Source organism: Bombina bombina, chromosome 4, assembly GCF_027579735.1.
Source record: "Bombina bombina isolate aBomBom1 chromosome 4, aBomBom1.pri, whole genome shotgun sequence".
In the NCBI taxonomy this organism is placed as follows: Eukaryota; Metazoa; Chordata; class Amphibia; order Anura; family Bombinatoridae; genus Bombina; species Bombina bombina.
In genome coordinates, this window is record NC_069502.1 from 1,054,399,097 (window position 1) to 1,054,417,613 (window position 18,517).

General features: G+C 41.3%; 1 protein-coding gene across 1 annotated transcript in view; it reads right to left on the bottom strand.

Moving 5' to 3' along the window:
- Positions 1–18,517, bottom strand: part of EML6 (EMAP like 6) — a 540,560-nt gene that overhangs the window by 289,759 nt on the left and 232,284 nt on the right. The window contains exon 17 of the mRNA XM_053712691.1: positions 1,480–1,580. Within this exon, the coding sequence (XP_053568666.1) occupies positions 1,480–1,580 (101 nt within the window). The remainder of the gene's footprint in view (positions 1–1,479; positions 1,581–18,517) is intronic.

Genomic DNA, 18,517 nt, shown 5'->3' on the forward strand with positions numbered 1-18,517 from the left:
AGTCTGTATGGCGAAATATACAACACGCAATTGAAGCCGAAATTTCAGTTCCCTATTGGCGCAAAGCAATGACAAATAAGAAACTGGGCGTATTTGTAGGTCGGGCTGTTAAATAACGCCTATTACTAATGTATATTGTTGCTGCGCCTAGGCGAATGCAAGTGGAGTGCGAAGAAGTTTCTTTCAGATTTGCGCAATTATAGGCGCAGAGTGCTTTGATGAATATGACGATCAGTTTGTATGCGCTATTTTGGACGGAATTAAAGGAGAATGGCTTTGATAAATCTACCCCTTAAGTCTATTTAAAGTGGGAAGTGAATATTTAGGAAATTTTGAGGTAAATATCTTCCTTTTTTATATAGAGATGTTTAGGTGATATTTTATAGTTAGGTTTTTACAGCTATGCTGCATCAGTTTCAAGTGCTTCAACATTTGTGTATCATGTCCCTTTAAATAGCTGAAAACATGTAAAATCATATTTATGCAATATTCATATTTTATAAAGTGTTAAACTGTGTATTTACTGTAAATATTTTGCATTCCAATGTTCTTCACATAGGGGAATATGTTCTATGTATTTTTAAATAGATATTACTTTATATATCTGTATATATCTATACCTAAATATAATTATATATAATAGATAAATATTTTACCAAAAAAACATCATATGTATAGAAATATCTATTTAAGAACAAATAGAACATATTATGCTATGTAAAGAACATTGGAATGTGAAATATAATTCCATGTCAGTTTAGCACACTTGAGAAAATGCGATCAGGTTTGCACGTGAGTAGGGTGTTGTTTTTTCCACTTTTTCTGCTCCATTGAAGTCTATGAGGAAATACGTTAATGCAGTCGCGATAATCAAAGTTCGTAATTTTGTGTGAGCCAGGTTAGCGCTCGAGTGAAAACTTTTTCCTTTCAACTTGTAATACAAGCACTACCCGATGCGTGCAAAAAGCTTACTCCTAATCTAGCCCATTGTCCTTTTTTTACCACTTAGGGGCCGAATTATCAAGATCCGAATGGAGCCTGATGCCCCTTGTTTCCGGCGAGCCTTCAGGCTCACCGGAAACCGAAGTTATAAAGCAGCGGTTCCATAACTTGTCCGCCTGCTCTGAGGCGTATGCTGTTGGCATTTATCGATGTGCAGCAGACATGATACACTACATGTCCGCTCGCACTTACATAAATATGCCCCTTAGAATGATTTTTACATATTTCAAACTCTGCATTTACAAAGCATTATATTTAGATAGTATTCTACAGTAGTGATGGAAGTCATAAAAGAAACCACATATGTATCTAACTACAACTAACCTGTACATAAATCTCCAAGACAAAAACATTTTTCTTTTCCTATTAAAAATGTATTTGTGTATTGTTATTTGTAAAACATGGACAGTGGGCATCAGTTTTGAAATACAAATCATAGCACTTATAAATAAGAGACAGAATTAATTGAATATCTACCTGTTTGCTGCCAAAATTTGATGTGCTTAATTCCAACCGTAACCAGCTTATCAATATGGTGTGGGTTACATTTCACAACAAAAATTTTATCCTTGTGCCCCCTGTTGAAAAAAATGAAAATGTAGCAAATTATTTACAAAATATTCATTGTTTTATTAAAGGGACATCATACTGTAAACTTATCTAGTCTTTAATGTGTTCTCAATAATCCATTTAACATGTTGGAGTTTATTAAATTGTTTACAAATAGTTTTTGTCTGCTGAACAAGCCACTTATAATGAGAATTCCAGTACTGCAATATTGGTTATAGAAAAGCTTTGTAAACAAGCGGCAACAGAGGAAATCAACATCCCAGTGTGAGTGGGAGAGTCCAGTCTATTTCAAAAGATTTTCCTGAAGGTTATTTGAATACAATGAACTTTTATTAGCAGCTTGCTAACCAAGCAGCAGTTAAAGGGGCATGAACGTAAGTTCAAAGCTACTATATAGACATAGGTGATCTACTTTTAAGAATATTTGCAGTAGACATTTAAAGGGACTTTAAACAGCTGAGTACAACGACAGTAGCATAGTTACTACTCACCATGTTGTTTTCCTACTGTCTCTGCAGCTCTCTTTAAAGCCATTCTCTTATTACAGAATCCAGTTGGTAAAGCTCTGCATTTTATACTGGGCACCGCTATCTTGAAGCACATGTATGGTTGCATCATGTGACAGAAGCAGTGCACTGTCACAGATTTGTGATGTTACTGGCTTTTTGACAGCTGTACCTTTCACTTTAGTTAAGCTCACATAATAGAAAGCAGAAGAATTTCATTTTTGCAATTTTTTTTGCACAGTTTAAATGTTACATAAGCAGACATCTCAACCTGCAAAAACTAATTTCAGGGAGGTGCCCCCACGCCCCTCACTATACTACCTCACTGCATGCCAAACTCACTATAGTACCTCGCTGTACCACCTCTGTATAGTACCTCACTGTACCACCTCTGTATAGTACCTCACTGTACCACCTCACTATAGTACCTCACTGTACCACCTCACTATGTACCTCACTGTACCACCTCACTATAGTACCTCGCTGTACCACCTCACTATAGTACCTCGCTGTACCACCTCACTATAGTACCTCACTGTACCACCTCTATATAGTACCTCACTGTACCACCTCTGTATAGTACCTCACTGTACCACCTCACTATGTACCTCACTGTACCACCTCACTATAGTACCTCGCTGTACCACCTCACTATAGTACCTCGCTGTACCACCTCACTATAGTACCTCGCTGTACCACCTCTATATAGTACCTCACTGTACCACCTCTGTATAGTACCTCACTGTACCACCTCTGTATAGTACCTCACTGTACCACCTCACTATAGTACCTCACTGTACCACCTCTGTATAGTACCTCACTGTACCACCTCTGTATAGTACCTCCCTGTATCACCTCACTATAGTACCTCACTGTACCACCTCACTATAGTACCTCACTGTACCACCTCACTATAGTACCTCCCTGTATCACCTCACTATAGTACCTCACTGTACCATCTCACTATAGTACCTCACTGTACCACCTCACTATAGTACCTCACTGTACCACCTCTGTATAGTACCTCACTGTACCACCTCTGTATAGTACCTCACTGTACCACCTCATTATAGTACCTCACTGCATGCCAACCTCACTATAGTACCTCGCTGTACCACCTCTATATAGTACCTCACTGTACCACGTCTGTATAGTACCTCACTGTACCACGTCTGTATAGTACCTCACTGTACCACCTCACTATAGTACCTCACTGTACCACCTCACTATAGTACCTCACTGTACCACCTCTGTATAGTACCTCACTGTACCACCTCTATATAGTACCTAACTGTACCACCTCTGTATAGTACCTCACTGTACCACCTCTATATAGTACCTAACTGTACCACCTCTGTATAGTACCTCACTGTACCACCTCTGTATAGTACCTCACTGTACCACCTCTGTATAGTACCTCACTGTACCACCTCTATATAGTACCTCACTGTACCATCTCTGTATAGTACCTCACTGTACCACCTCTGTATAGTACCTCACTGTACCACCTCACTATAGTACCTCACTGTACCAGCTCACTATGTACCTCACTGTATCACCTCACTATAGTACCTCACTGTACCACCTCTGTATAGTACCTCACTGTACCACCTCACTATAGTACCTCACTGTACCACCTCTGTATAGTACCTCACTGTACCACCTCACTATAGTACCTCACTGTACCACCTCACTATGTACCTCTCTGTATCACCTCACTATAGTACCTCACTGTACCACCTCTGTATAGTACCTCACTGTACCACCTCACTATAGTACCTCACTGTACCACCTCACTATGTACCTCACTGTACCACCTCACTATAGTACCTCGCTGTACCACCTCACTATAGTACCTCGCTGTACCACCTCACTATAGTACCTCGCTGTACCAACTCTATATAGTACCTCACTGTACCACCTCTGTATAGTACCTCACTGTACCACCTCTGTATAGTACCTCACTGTACCACCTCTGTATAGTACCTCACTGTACCACCTCACTATAGTACCTCACTGTACCACCTCTGTATAGTACCTCACTGTACCACCTCTGTATAGTACCTCCCTGTATCACCTCACTATAGTACCTCACTGTACCACCTCACTATAGTACCTCACTGTACCACCTCACTATAGTACCTCCCTGTATCACCTCACTATAGTACCTCACTGTACCACCTCACTATAGTACCTCACTGTACCACCTCATTATAGTACCTCACTGTATCACCTCACTATGTACCTCACTGTATACTACCTCACTGCATGCCAACCTCACTATAGTACCTCGCTGTACCACCTCTGTATAGTACCTCACTGTACCACCTCTGTATAGTACCTCACTGTACCACCTCTGTATAGTACCTCACTGTACCACCTCACTATAGTACCTCGCTGTACCACCTCTATATAGTACCTCACTGTACCACCTCTGTATAGTACCTCACTGTACCACCTCTGTATAGTACCTCACTGTACCACCTCTGTATAGTACCTCACTGTACCACCTCTGTATAGTACCTCACTGTACCACCTCTATATAGTACCTCACTGTATCACCTCTGTATAGTACCTCACTGTACCACCTCTGTATAGTACCTCGCTGTACCACCTCTATATAGTACCTCACTGTACCACCTCTGTATAGTACCTCACTGTACCACCTCTGTATAGTACCTCACTGTACCACCTCACTATAGTACCTCACTGTATCACCTCTGTATAGTACCTCACTGTACCACCTCTGTATAGTACCTCACTGTACCACATCTGTATAGTACCTCACTGTACCACCTCTGTATAGTACCTCACTGTACCACCTCTGTATAGTACCTCACTGTACCACCTCTGTATAGTACCTCACTGTACCATCTCTGTATAGTACCTCACTGTACCACCTCTGTATAGTACCTCACTGTACCACGTCTGTATAGTACCTCACTGTACCACCTCTGTATAGTACCTCACTGTACCACCTCACTATAGTACCTCACTGTACCACCTCACTATGTACCTCAATGTATCACCTCACTATAGTACCTCACTATACCACCTCTGTATAGTACCTCACTGTACCACCTCTGTATAGTACCTCACTGTACCACCTCTGTATAGTACCTCACTGTACCACCTCTGTATAGTACCTCACTGTACCACCTCTGTATAGTACCTCACTGTACCACCTCTGTATAGTACCTCACTGTACCACCTCTATATAGTACCTAACTGTACTACCTCTGTATAGTACCTCACTGTACCACCTCTATATAGTACCTAACTGTACCACCTCTGTATAGTACCTCACTGTACCACCTCTGTATAGTACCTCACTGTACCACCTCTGTATAGTACCTCACTGTACCACCTCTGTATAGTACCTCACTGTACCACCTCTGTATAGTACCTTACTGTACCACCTCATTATAGTACCTCACTGCATGCCAACCTCATTATAGTACCTCACTGTACCACCTCTATATAGTACCTAACTGTACCACCTCTGTATAGTACCTCACTGTACCACCTCTATATAGTACCTAACTGTACCACCTCTGTATAGTACCTCACTGTACCACCTCTATATAGTACCTAACTGTACCACCTCTGTATAGTACCTCACTGTACCACCTCTGTATAGTACCTCACTGTACCACCTCTGTATAGTACCTCACTGCATGCCAGCCTCACTATAGTACCTCACTGTACCACCTCTATATAGTACCTAACTGTACCACCTCTGTATAGTACCTCACTGTACCACCTCTATATAGTACCTAACTGTACCACCTCTGTATAGTACCTCACTGTACCACCTCTGTATAGTACCTCACTGTACCACCTCTGTATAGTACCTCACTGTACCACCTCATTATAGTACCTCACTGCATGCCAACCTCACTATAGTACCTCGCTGTACCACCTCTATATAGTACCTCACTGTACCACCTCTGTATAGTACCTCACTGTACCACCTCTGTATAGTACCTCACTGTACCACCTCTGTATAGTACCTCACTGTACCACCTCTATATAGTACCTAACTGTACCACCTCTGTATAGTACCTCACTGTACCACCTCTATATAGTACCTAACTGTACCACCTCTGTATAGTACCTCACTGTACCACCTCTGTATAGTACCTCACTGTACCACCTCTGTATAGTACCTCACTGTACCACCTCTGTATAGTACCTCACTGTACCACCTCTATATAGTACCTCACTGTACCATCTCTGTATAGTACCTCACTGTACCACCTCTGTATAGTACCTCACTGTACCACCTCACTATAGTACCTCACTGTACCACCTCACTATGTACCTCACTGTATCACCTCACTATAGTACCTCACTGTACCACCTCACTATAGTACCTCACTGTACCACCTCTGTATAGTACCTCACTGTACCACCTCTGTATAGTACCTCACTGTACCACCTCACTATAGTACCTCACTGTACCACCTCACTATGTACCTCACTGTACCACCTCACTATAGTACCTCACTGTACCACCTCACTATAGTACCTCGCTGTACCACCTCACTATAGTACCTCGCTGTACCACCTCTATATAGTACCTCACTGTACCACCTCTGTATAGTACCTCACTGTACCACCTCTGTATAGTACCTCACTGTACCACCTCTGTATAGTACCTCACTGTACCACCTCTGTATAGTACCTCACTGTACCACCTCACTATAGTACCTCACTGTACCACCTCTGTATAGTACCTCACTGTACCACCTCTGTATAGTACCTCACTGTACCACCTCACTATAGTACCTCACTGTACCACCTCTGTATAGTACCTCACTGTACCACCTCACTATAGTACCTCACTGTACCACCTCACTTTAGTACCTCACTGTACCACCTCACTGTAGTACATCACTGTACCACCTCACTATAGTACCTCACTGTACCACCTCCCTATAGTACCTCACTGTACCACCTCTGTATAGTACCTCACTGTACCACCTCCCTATAGTACCTCACTGTACCACCTCTGTATAGTACCTCACTGTACCACCTCCCTATAGTACCTCACTGTACCACCTCACTATAGTACCTCACTGAACCACCTCACTATAGTACCTCACTGTACCACCTCACTATAGTAACTCCCTGTACCACCTAACTATAGTACCTCACTGTACCACTTCTGTATAGTACCTCACTGTACCACCTCACTATAGTACCTCACTGTATCACCTCACTATAGTACCTCAATGTACCACCTCACTATAGTACCTCACTGTACCACTTCTGTATAGCACCTCACTATAGTACCTCACTGTTCCACCCCATTATAGTACCTCACTGTACCACCTCACTAATGTACCTCACTGTACCACCTCTGTGTAGTACCTCACTATAGTACCTCACTGTACCACCTGACTATTGTACCCCGCAGCCCCCCCAACCCCAAATCAGAATTCCTCAGTGCTTTGATTATGAAATAGTTGAAAATATCACATTATAGAGAATGGGAATCTGTACAATATAGAGGTATGTGAGTCTGTACAATATAGAGGTATTGGAGTCTGCACAATATAGAGGTATGGGAGTCTGCACAATATAGAGGTATGGGAGTCTGCACAATATAGAGGTATGGGAGTCTGCACAATATAGAGGTATGGAAGTCTGTACATCTCACCTATATATATCAGGTCTGCTGCTGTCTCGCACCGCACTAGAGTAGAGATCAGGAAGGGGGTGAAAAGTCTAGAGAGGAAACCAGTAACTATTTACATTGAGCTATAATGGAACAGTGACACCTAGAGGTAGAAATGAAAAGTGCAGGCACACATTTGATTTTCTCTGGCACCGCTATTTCCGGGAGATTGTGTTTCATTTGCAGGTGTCAGGGAGCAGCCTTTTTAATGCGGGAGACTCCCGGACTTTCCGGGAGAGTTGGGATGTCTGCATAAAAAATATAAGATCGAAGATGGCGGCACCCAGTGTGAAGATGCAAAGCTTCAATAATACTTGTAAGGGGTTAGGGTTCTGTTAAAGTTAGTGGGGTTAGGGTTACGTTAGGGTTAGGGTTAGACTTAGGGTTAGGTTTTAATAACTTTAGTATAGTGGCGGCGACGTTGGGGCAGCAGATTAGGGGTTAATAAGTGTAATGTAGGTAGCAACGACATTGGGGCAGCAGATTAGGAGTTAATAAGTGTAGGTAGGTGGCAGCGACATTGGGGGCGGCAGATTAGGGGTTAATAAGTGTAATGTAGGTGGCGGCAATGTCGGGGAGGCAGATTAGGGGTTAATAAGTGTAATGTAGGTGTCGGCGATGTCGGGGGCGGCAGATTAGGGGTGTTTAGACTCTGGGTTTATGTTAGGGTGTTAGGTGTAAACATAACTTTTCTTTCCTGATAGGAATCAATGGGGCTGCGTTACAGAGCTTTACACTCCTTTATTGCAGGTGTTAGGCTTTTTTTTAGCTGGCTCTCCCCATTGATGTCTATGGGGAAATCGTGCACGAGCACGTAAAACCAGCTCAAAGCAGGGCTGGTATTTGTGTGCAGTACAGAGCTCAACGCTGCCATATTGCCTGCTAACGCCGGGTTTTTGCAAACCTGTAATAGCAGCGCTATAGGGAGGTGAGCGGTGACAATAACTTGCAAATTATTACCGAGCCGCTCATAATGCAAAACTCGTAATCTAGGCGATATTTATTATAACAAATAATAAAACTAAGGTTGAAAGAATTTTCACAAAAAGAGCAATACCAGAGTAAGAGGTCATGATCTCAGGTTTAATGGTAGTAGGTTCGGGCTAATATCATACAAACTGATTAAGCTTACACTTTATAGGAAATATGGTCAGACTTGTTGGGCCTATGGTTCTTATCTGCTGTCAAAATCTCTGTTCCTACATTTTTAGGAACTTCTGTATCTGTAAATCTGTTCACAGGTAGGAAAACAAAGGTTCATTAACAAAAATATTGAGAATATCTACTTCAGGGCTGGACAAATCCAATGACTTAGGAACCAAGGTCTCTAGAATTTAAAGGGACACTGAACCCAAATTTTTTTCTTTCGTGATTCAGATAGAGCATGGAATTTAAAACCAACTTTCTAATTTACTCCTATTATCAAATTTTCTTCATTCTATTGGTATCTTTATTTGAAATGCAAGAATGTTTAGATGCCGGCTCATTTTTGGTGAACAACCTGGGTTGTCCTTGCTGATTGGTGGATAAATTCATCCACCAATAAAAAAGTGTTGTCCAGAGTACTCAACCAAAAAAAAGCTTAGATGCCTTCTTTTTCAAATAAAGATAGCAAGGGAACGAAGAAAACTTGATAATAGGAGTAAATTAGAAAGTTGCTTGAAATTGCATGCTCTATCTGAATCACGAAAGAAAACATTTGGGTTCAGTGTCCCTTTAATTTCTCACTTCTAACTTTTGTGGATTATACTACATATATAAGCAACTACTTATGCTGACTCCCCTGTTTTTGTGTGTGGTATATTTACAAACATTCCCACACATATCATTAAAGGTACATTGTTTCCCTTTAATATGTTCCCAATGACTTGTTAAAGTTGTTGCTGAGTATAAAATTTATGGGAAATGGCTCAGTTACGATTATTTTTGTATGAAATAGCTATTTTGCTTATTAAAGCCTTAATCCATTATTCTTAGTAATGAGTCCATGTAAATTTGCTTAACCTGCAGCTAATTCTATCTCTCTATACATTAAGGCCTTCTTATCTTATCTTTCAGTCTTGACACAATGGCCAATAAGAAGGGCACGATGATCTAAAGGTCTCTAGGCTAGCCAGATTATTAAAGAATACAAGTGTGTCTCGCTAAGTGGCGTATACTGCATTTTCGTATGGGGAGGAGAAGCATACATTACAAAAGTGCGCAATAAAATTTACGTTTTAAAAATCTTACAAAACAAAAAATTTAACAATTCACACAAAAATATGCAGGAAAAAAAATTGTATTGTTAAGGTGCATCAAAAATGGTAACTAAATTCTTCACTAAAAATTGTATTTTATCAAAAACGTAAACTTTTTATGTAAATTACACAAGAATAAATCGTATTAAATATACAAATCTTAATTGTAATTTAATTACACTGAATACACACAAAAAAACAGAAATACAAAGTGTAACTGCTGTTTTTTCGTAAAATGTGCGTTCTATTTGCATATATAATATTTTCTCTCTAATCCCAGCATAATTCTGTAAAAATGTTCACACTACAGATCTCACAGTTTTTTTTGCAAACTGAAAGGTGGCGAGCTTTTCTCAAAATATTTACATACAAAGTCCTCAACTGCACTGCTCCCCCCTATATCTCAGACCTTGGGGTATATTTCTTATAGTGTGGACGGACATGATACAATGTAGCGTATCATGTCCGCTGCACATCGATAAATGCAGATAGCATACACTGTCGGCATTTATCATTGCACCAGCAGTTCTTGTGAACTGCTGGTGCAATACCGCCCCCTGCAGATTCGCTGCCTATTTGCCGCTAGCAGGGGGTGTCAATCAACCCAAATCTTATTAGATCGGATTGATTTCTGTCCACCGCCTCAGAGCAGGCGGACAAGTTATGGAGCAGCAGAGCATAAAGGTCCATACGGAGCTTAATAAATTGACCCGCTTGTCTCCAGATACTCTCCCTCCCGTCCCCTTTGCTCTGCTCATAACCTCCTACTCTCCTCCTCACATTCCCGTTTACAGGACTTCTCCAGACTGGCTCCCATCTTGTGGAACTCTCTGCCTCGCTCCACAAGACTCTCCCCTAGTTTTGAAAGCTTCAAGTGCTCCCTAAAGACTCTACTATTCAGGGATGCTTACAACCTACACTAACCTTTCCTAATACCTGTTCCTCTTCTTCATTGCTATCTGCCATGAACCCCCTTAGCAGGTAAGCCTAAGAGTCCAACTGTTTGCAGGTCACCTTCATAAGAGCTGACAACAACAGCGCGACTCTCGGCAGGGCCCTCTACCCATTTGATCCCTATAAATGCAACCTTGAATACCGCCTTTGTTTATTGCACTGTGGAATCTGTTGTCGCTCTACAAACAACCGATAATAATAATAATAATACTATAACCCTAATAGAAAAACACATGCATTTAAAATATAGGAGATTGTAAGCTGCTATGTGCAGAAAGCAGTTTGCTTTATTTTAGCTGCAGTATTTCCTTTTTAAAGTGAACCCCCCCCCCCCCTGCTCACTGCTAACTTCTCTCTATGGAGCGTAGTGTCCCTTTCCAGCGAACTCCATTACTTTCAATAGGAGACATCTCGCCACTTGCAAGGACTGCCCCTTTTTTATGATAATTCTACCAGGGCCGCCACTGCAAGGGTCGGCGAGAAAAACCATGTCTGATCTGGCGTTTAGATCACTGGACTCTAATTGAGAGCAATTGAAATGGAAAATGGTATTACCGATCTCTTCCACCCCCAATGGCAACATGATTGCTGCTTGATGCCTACATAGTTTTTCCATAGAATTTAATAAAGCTTTCATATTTTCATTATAGGTGGTGGTTGCAAAAGGCAAAACAGGCTATTTTATCTGTCAAAATAAAGGTAAATTAGTTATTTATAAACAGTGATACACTCCAGCATTTAAAACTGATAAATGGAAATACAGCAGATACAATGTTACAATACAATGACCCTTTAAAGTTGAATGAACCACAGCAGTGAGTTACCCAATGATTATGTATGCTCCTAATGTTCTAGTTGAACATACTAATACATTTATTTCCAAATGTATTACATTATCAGAGCAACAGATCCATTAAATTTACCTACAATTTTAACAGCCACACTAGAGGTTGTGGCAAGTTTTCTTAGAGCTCAACCATCTTACAAATGTTTGTTGATTATTATGATACTCAGATATAATTAAAAATTATAAAATGTCAAAAATAAAATATGCAGGGTACGAACAAACCTCATACCAAAGCAATACAACAGCTTCTGTAATCAAGCTTACTAAATCTTTCTAAGTAAAAAATAAATAGTTTGCTTACGTAAAAGTTTAATATATAATACATAACACATTAAAAAATAATCTATTCTATGTCTAAATCAATAGGTATTTAAATAAGAATAAACCTTATGTCTTCTAGGAGTTAGTAAATCAATAAAGGAAGTTTGGATGTTTAAGGAAGGTACACAATAAAATATAAAGAACACTATTTCCATTTCTCTTGTTAGGTGTATCCAGTCCACGGATCATCCATTACTTGTGGGATATTCTCCTTCCCAACAGGAAGTTGCAAGAGGATCACCCACAGCAGAGCTGCTATATAGCTCCTCCCCTAACTGCCATATCCAGTCATTCTCTTGCAAGCTCTCAACATAGCTGGAGGTAGTTAGAGGAAAGTGGTAAAATATAGTTAGTTTTTTCTTCAATCAAAAGTTTATTGTTTTTAAATGGTACCGGAGTGTACTATTTTATCTCAGGCAGCATTTAGAAGAAGAATCTGCCTGCGTTTTTCTATGATCTTAGCAGAAGTAACTAAGATCCACTGCCGTTCTCACATATGTCTGAGGAGTGAGGTAACTTCAGAGGGAGAATGGCGTGCAGGGTATCCTGCAATAAGGTATGTGCAGTTACGTTTTTCTAGGGATGGAATTTGCTAGAAAATGCTGCTGATACCGGATTAATGTAAGTTAAAGCCTAAATACAGTGATTTAATAGCGACTAGTATCAGGCTTGCTATCAGAGGTATATACTCTGATTAATGTGCAATATAAAACGTTTGCTGGCATGTTTAATCGTTTTTATATATGCTTTGGTGATAAAACTTATTGGGGCCTAGTTTTTTCCACATGGCTGGCTTTATTTTTGCCTAGAAACAGTTTCCTGAGGCTTTCCACTGTTATAGTATAAAAGTTACAGTTGGTGCAGTTAAAATTACAAACTGTGACATTCAGCTTCCCTCAGCAGTCCCCTGCATGCTATAGGACATCTCTGAAGGGCTCAAAAGACTTCAAAAGTAGGAGCTGTGGCAGTTGTTATGACTGCTTAAAAAACATATTTTTCGTTTTGTTAATCTGTTTTTTGTATTAAGGGGCTAATCATCCATTTGCAAGTGGGTGCAATGCTCTGCTAACTTGTTACATACACTGTAAAAATTTCGTTAGTTTAACTGCCTTTTTTCACTGTTATTTCAAATTTCGGCAAAATTTGTTTCTCTTAAAGGCACAGTAACGTTTTTTTTATATTGCTTGTTAACTTGATTTAAAGTGTTTTCCAAGCTTGCTAGTCTCATTGCTAGTCTGTATAAACATGTCTGACATAGAGGAAACTCCTTGTTCATTATGTTTAAAAGCCATGGTGGAACCCCATAGGAGAATGTGTACTAAATGTATTGATTTCACTTTAAACAATAAAGATCAGCTGTTATCTTTAAAAGAATTATCACCAGAGGATTCTGACGAGGGGGAAGTTATGCCGACTAACTCTCCCCACGTGTCGGACCCTTTGACTCCCGCTCAAGGGACTCACGCTAAAATGGCGCCAAGTACATCAAAGACGCCCATAGCGATTACTTTGCAGGACATGGCGGCAATCATGGATAATACCCTGTCAGCGGTATTAGCCAGACTGCCTGAATTCAGAGGAAAGCGCGATAGCTCTGGGGTTAGACGTAATACAGAGCGCGCAGATGTTTTAAGGCCCATGTCTGATACTGCGTCACAATATGCAGAAGCTGAGGAAGAGCTTCAGTCTGTGGGTGACGTCTCTGACTCGGGGAAACCTGATTCAGATATGTCTACTTTTAAATTTAAGCTTAAGAACCTCCGGGTGTTGCTTGGAGAGGTTTTAGCTGCTCTGAATGACTGTGACACAATTGCAGTGCCAGAGAAATTGTGTAGACTGGATAAATACTACGCGGTGCTGGTGTGTACTGACGTTTTTCCAATACCTAAAAGGTTTACAGAAATTATTACTAAGGAGTGGGACAGACCCGGTGTGCCGTTTCCCCCCCCCCCCTCCTATTTTTAGAAAAATGTTTCCAATAGACGCCACCACGCGGGACTTATGGCAGACGGTCCCTAAGGTGGAGGGAGCAGTTTTTACTTTAGCAAAGCGTACCACTATCCCTGTCCAGGACAGTTGTGCTTTTTCAGATCCAATGGATAAAAAATTAGAAGGTTACCTTAAGAAAATGTTTATTCAACAAGGTTTTATCCTGCAGCCCCTTGCATGCATTGCTCATGTCACTGCTGCTGCGGCGTTCTGGTTTGAGTCTCTGGAAGAGGCCTTTCAGACAGCTACTCCATTGACTGAAATACTTGACAAGCTTAGAACACTTAAGCTAGCTAATTCTTTTGTTTCTGATGCCATTGTTCATTTGACTAAACTAAAGGCTAAGAATTCTGGATTCACCATCCAGGCACGTAGGGTGCTATGGCTTAAATCTTGGTCAGCTGACGTGACTTCAAAGTCTAAATTACTTAACATTCCCTTCAAGGGGCAGACCCTATTCGGGCCTGGTTTGAAGGAAATTATTGTTGATATTACTGGAGGTAAGGGTCATACCCTTCCTCAGGACAGGGCCAAATCAAGGGCCAAACAGTCTAATTTTCGTGCCTTTCGAAACTTCAAGGCAGGTGCAGCATCAACTTCCTCTGCTACAAAACAAGAGGGAACTTTTGCGCAATCCAAACCGGCCTGGAAATCTAACCAGGCCTGGAGCAAAGGCAAGCAGGCCAGAAAGCCTGCTGCTGCCTCTAAGACAGAATGAAGGAACGGCCCCCTATCCGGCAACGGATCTAGTAGGGGGCAGACTTTCTCTCTTCGCCCAGGCGTGGGCAAGAGATGTTCAGGATCCCTGGGCGTTGGAGATCATATCTCAGGGATATCTTCTGGACTTCAAAGCTTCCCCCTCACAAGGGAGATTTCACCTTTCGAGATTATCTGTAAACCAGATAAAGAAAGAGGCATTCTTACGCTGTGTGCAAGACCTCCTAATAATGGGAGTGATCCATCCAGTTCCACAGATGGAACAAGGACAGGGATTTTATTCAAATCTGTTTGTGGTTCCCAAAAAAGAGGGAACCTTCAGACCAATTTTGGATCTAAAGATCTTAAACAAATTCCTCAGCGTTCCATCGTTCAAAATGGAAACTATTCGGACAATCCTACCTATGATCCAGGAGGGTCAGTACATGATTTGAAGGATGCTTACCTTCACATACCGATTCACAAAGATCATCATCGGTTCCTAAGGTTTGCCTTTCTAGACAGGCATTACCAGTTTGTGGCTCTTCCCTTCGGGTTAGCTACAGCCCCAAGAATTTTTACAAAGGTTCTGGGGTCTCTTCTGGCGGTCCTAAGACCATGGGGCATAGCAGTGGCCCCTTATCTAGACGACATCCTGATACAGGCGTCAAACTTCCAAATTGCCAAATCTCATACGGACATAGTGTTGTCATTTCTGAGGTCGCATGGGTGGAAAGTGAACGAGGGAAAGAGTTCTCTATCACCTCTCACAAGGGTTTCCTTCCTAGGAACTCTGATAGATTCTGTAGAAATGAAAATTTACCTGACGGAGTCCAGGTTATCAAATCTTCTAAATTCCTGCCGTGTTCTTCACTACATTCAGCGCCCTTCGGTGGCTCAGTGCATGGAAGTGATCGGCTTAATGGTAGCGGCGATGGACATAGTGCCATTTGCGCGCCTACATCTCAGACCGCTGCAATTATGCATGCTCAGTCAGTGGAATGGGGATTACACAGATTTGTCCCCTCTGCTAAATCTGGATCAAGAGACCAGAGATTCTCTTCTCTGGTGGCTATCTCGGGTCCATCTGTCCAAAGGTATGACCTTTCGCAGGCCAGATTGGACAATTGTAACAACAGATGCCAGCCTTCTAGGTTGGGGTGCAGTCTGGAATTCCCTGAAGGCTCAGGGATCGTGGACTCAGGAGGAGAAACTCCTCCCAATAAATATTCTGGAGTTAAGAGCAATATTCATTGCTCTTCTAGCTTGGCCTCAGTTAGCAACCCTGAGGTTCATCAGATTTCAGTCGGACAACATCACGACTGTGGCTTACATCAACCATCAAGGGGGGACCAGGAGCTCCCTAGCGATATTAGAAGTCTCAAAGATAATTCGCTGGGCAGAGACTCACTCTTGCCATCTATCAGCGATCCATATCCCAGGTGTAGAGAACTGGGAGGCGGATTTTCTAAGTCGTCAGACTTTTCATCCGGGGGAGTGGGAACTCCATCCGGAGGTGTTTGCTCAATTGGTTCATCGTTGGGGCACACCAGAATTGGATCTCATGGCATCTCGCCAGAATGCCAAGCTTCCTTGTTACGGATCCAGGTCCAGGGACCCAGAAGCGACGCTGATAGATGCTCTAGCAGCACCGTGGTTCTTCAACCTGGCTTATGTGTTTCCACCGTTACCTCTGCTCCCTCGACTGATTGCCAAAATCAAACAGGAGAGAGCATCGGTATCAGGTTCCTTGGTTATTTGAATCACAACTGCAGAGTCTAAATAAATTATATTTGTTTCACAACTGAAGTACAGGCTATTATATCAGCATAGACTGTTTTATTCAGAGTGATTTTTATAAGTAATGGCAGTAAGTCTTTATATGGTTATATTATATCGTTATACCATATAAATATTTAGAGGCTCAAAATAAGTATTATTATTAATAACAACTTTTGACAATAATTGTGCTCAAACCCAAATGTGAGAGATAGTGTTCATTGTAATAATCACTGAGGCATGAGAGATGTGAGACACACAGACTGCAGCTGCTGACAGGGGCGTGACCTGCTGTGAGACACAGCACACAGAGTAAGGCTTGCAGCGTGGAAATCTGAACACAGACTAGTGATTGTAAATGGAGCTGTGAGACACGCTGAGTTGTAAGAAGCTGTATGGCACGCTGAGATGTGTGACGTCACATAAAGTCCGTTACTGTCCGGTATGAGAATGTATTCAAAGGAAGTTCATAGAATTAAATAAAACATTCGTTGCAATCAAAGTAATTTCTGAGAGACAAAGTCAGTTTACAAAAGATCAAAAAGGAAACATGAAATTTGTAATTAGCCGTTACCTAAGGCATCCAAGGTAAATTAGATTTGATACTAATACCGTAGTAGTAGTTGGTAGAATCCTGCTGTGGAAATTAGATAGCAATTCCTGTAGAGATGAGGAGTTGAATAACTTAATACTTCTTGGAATAGCAATCTTCAGGATGAATGAGACTAGTTGTTATTAGTCCCTTTGTGACCAAACTGCAGCTGGTATTTGTAAATCCAAATGTTAAAGTAGTAGAAGTAAAACTTCTTTTGATAAGTATATAGCTTATAAGAAAGAGAGCACTGGTTTCAGCAAACAATACTCAACAACTAAGCACTTGTTTGGGGCGGGGTGATGCCTTAAGTACAGGTGAGGAAGGTGAGTTGAGGCAAAAAGTAAAAGCAGGACTGGAATCCTTACAGATCCCCCCCCCTCAAGCAAGCCGACCACGGGTTGGAATTTAGGTCTGTTTGGATATCTTCTATGAAAACGAGCAATAAGCTTTGGAGCATTAATGTGTGCATGAGGTTCCCAAGTATCATCCTCTGGGGCGAACCCTTTCCATCGGACCAGATACTGTAATTCCCCATTATAAAATCTTGAGTCCAAAAGATCATAAACTTCATAGACATCAGTGCCCAATTGAATAGGAGAAGGGGGTAGAAGAGGTACATCAGGTTTATCTCCCAAGTAGGGTTTCAATAATGATACATGGAAAGTTGGGTGGATGGGTAAAGAATCAGGTAGATCAAGCCTGACGGCATTTTCATTGATGATGTGTAGAATTTTGAATGGGCCAAGGAACAACCCAGCCAATTTTTTACTTGGTAAGTGCATTTTAATGTTTTTGGAAGATAACCAAACATAATCCCCTATAGAATATTTCGGAGAAGCTCTACGACGTAAATCATAAAATTTCTTCTGAGACGCCTGAGCTTGTTTGATGTTATCTCGTAAATGTAGGAAATTTTCAGCTATGTTTTGTGTTAGCACATCAACAGATGGTGAGTCATGTGTAGAAGTCGTTTGGATAGTGAATCTTGGATTAAAACCATAGTTGGCGAAAAAGGGAGAGTAACTTGTAGTGCTGTTAATGGTATTGTTATAGGCAAATTCAGCCATGGAGAGAAAGGAAGTCCATTTATTTTGATGATATGAGCAATAGCATCGTAGATATTGCTCAAGCCACTGATTGAGTCTCTCAGTTTGGCCATTAGTCTGAGGGTGGAAGGCTGTGCTTAACCTTTGATCGATTTGGAGTGCTTTAGTGAGTGCTTTCCAGAAGCGTGAGGTGAATTGGGTTCCTCTATCAGTAGTTAAAATGGATGGTAACCCGTGGTATCGTACAATGTGGTTTAGAAATAAATATGCTGTTTCAATGGAAGTGGGT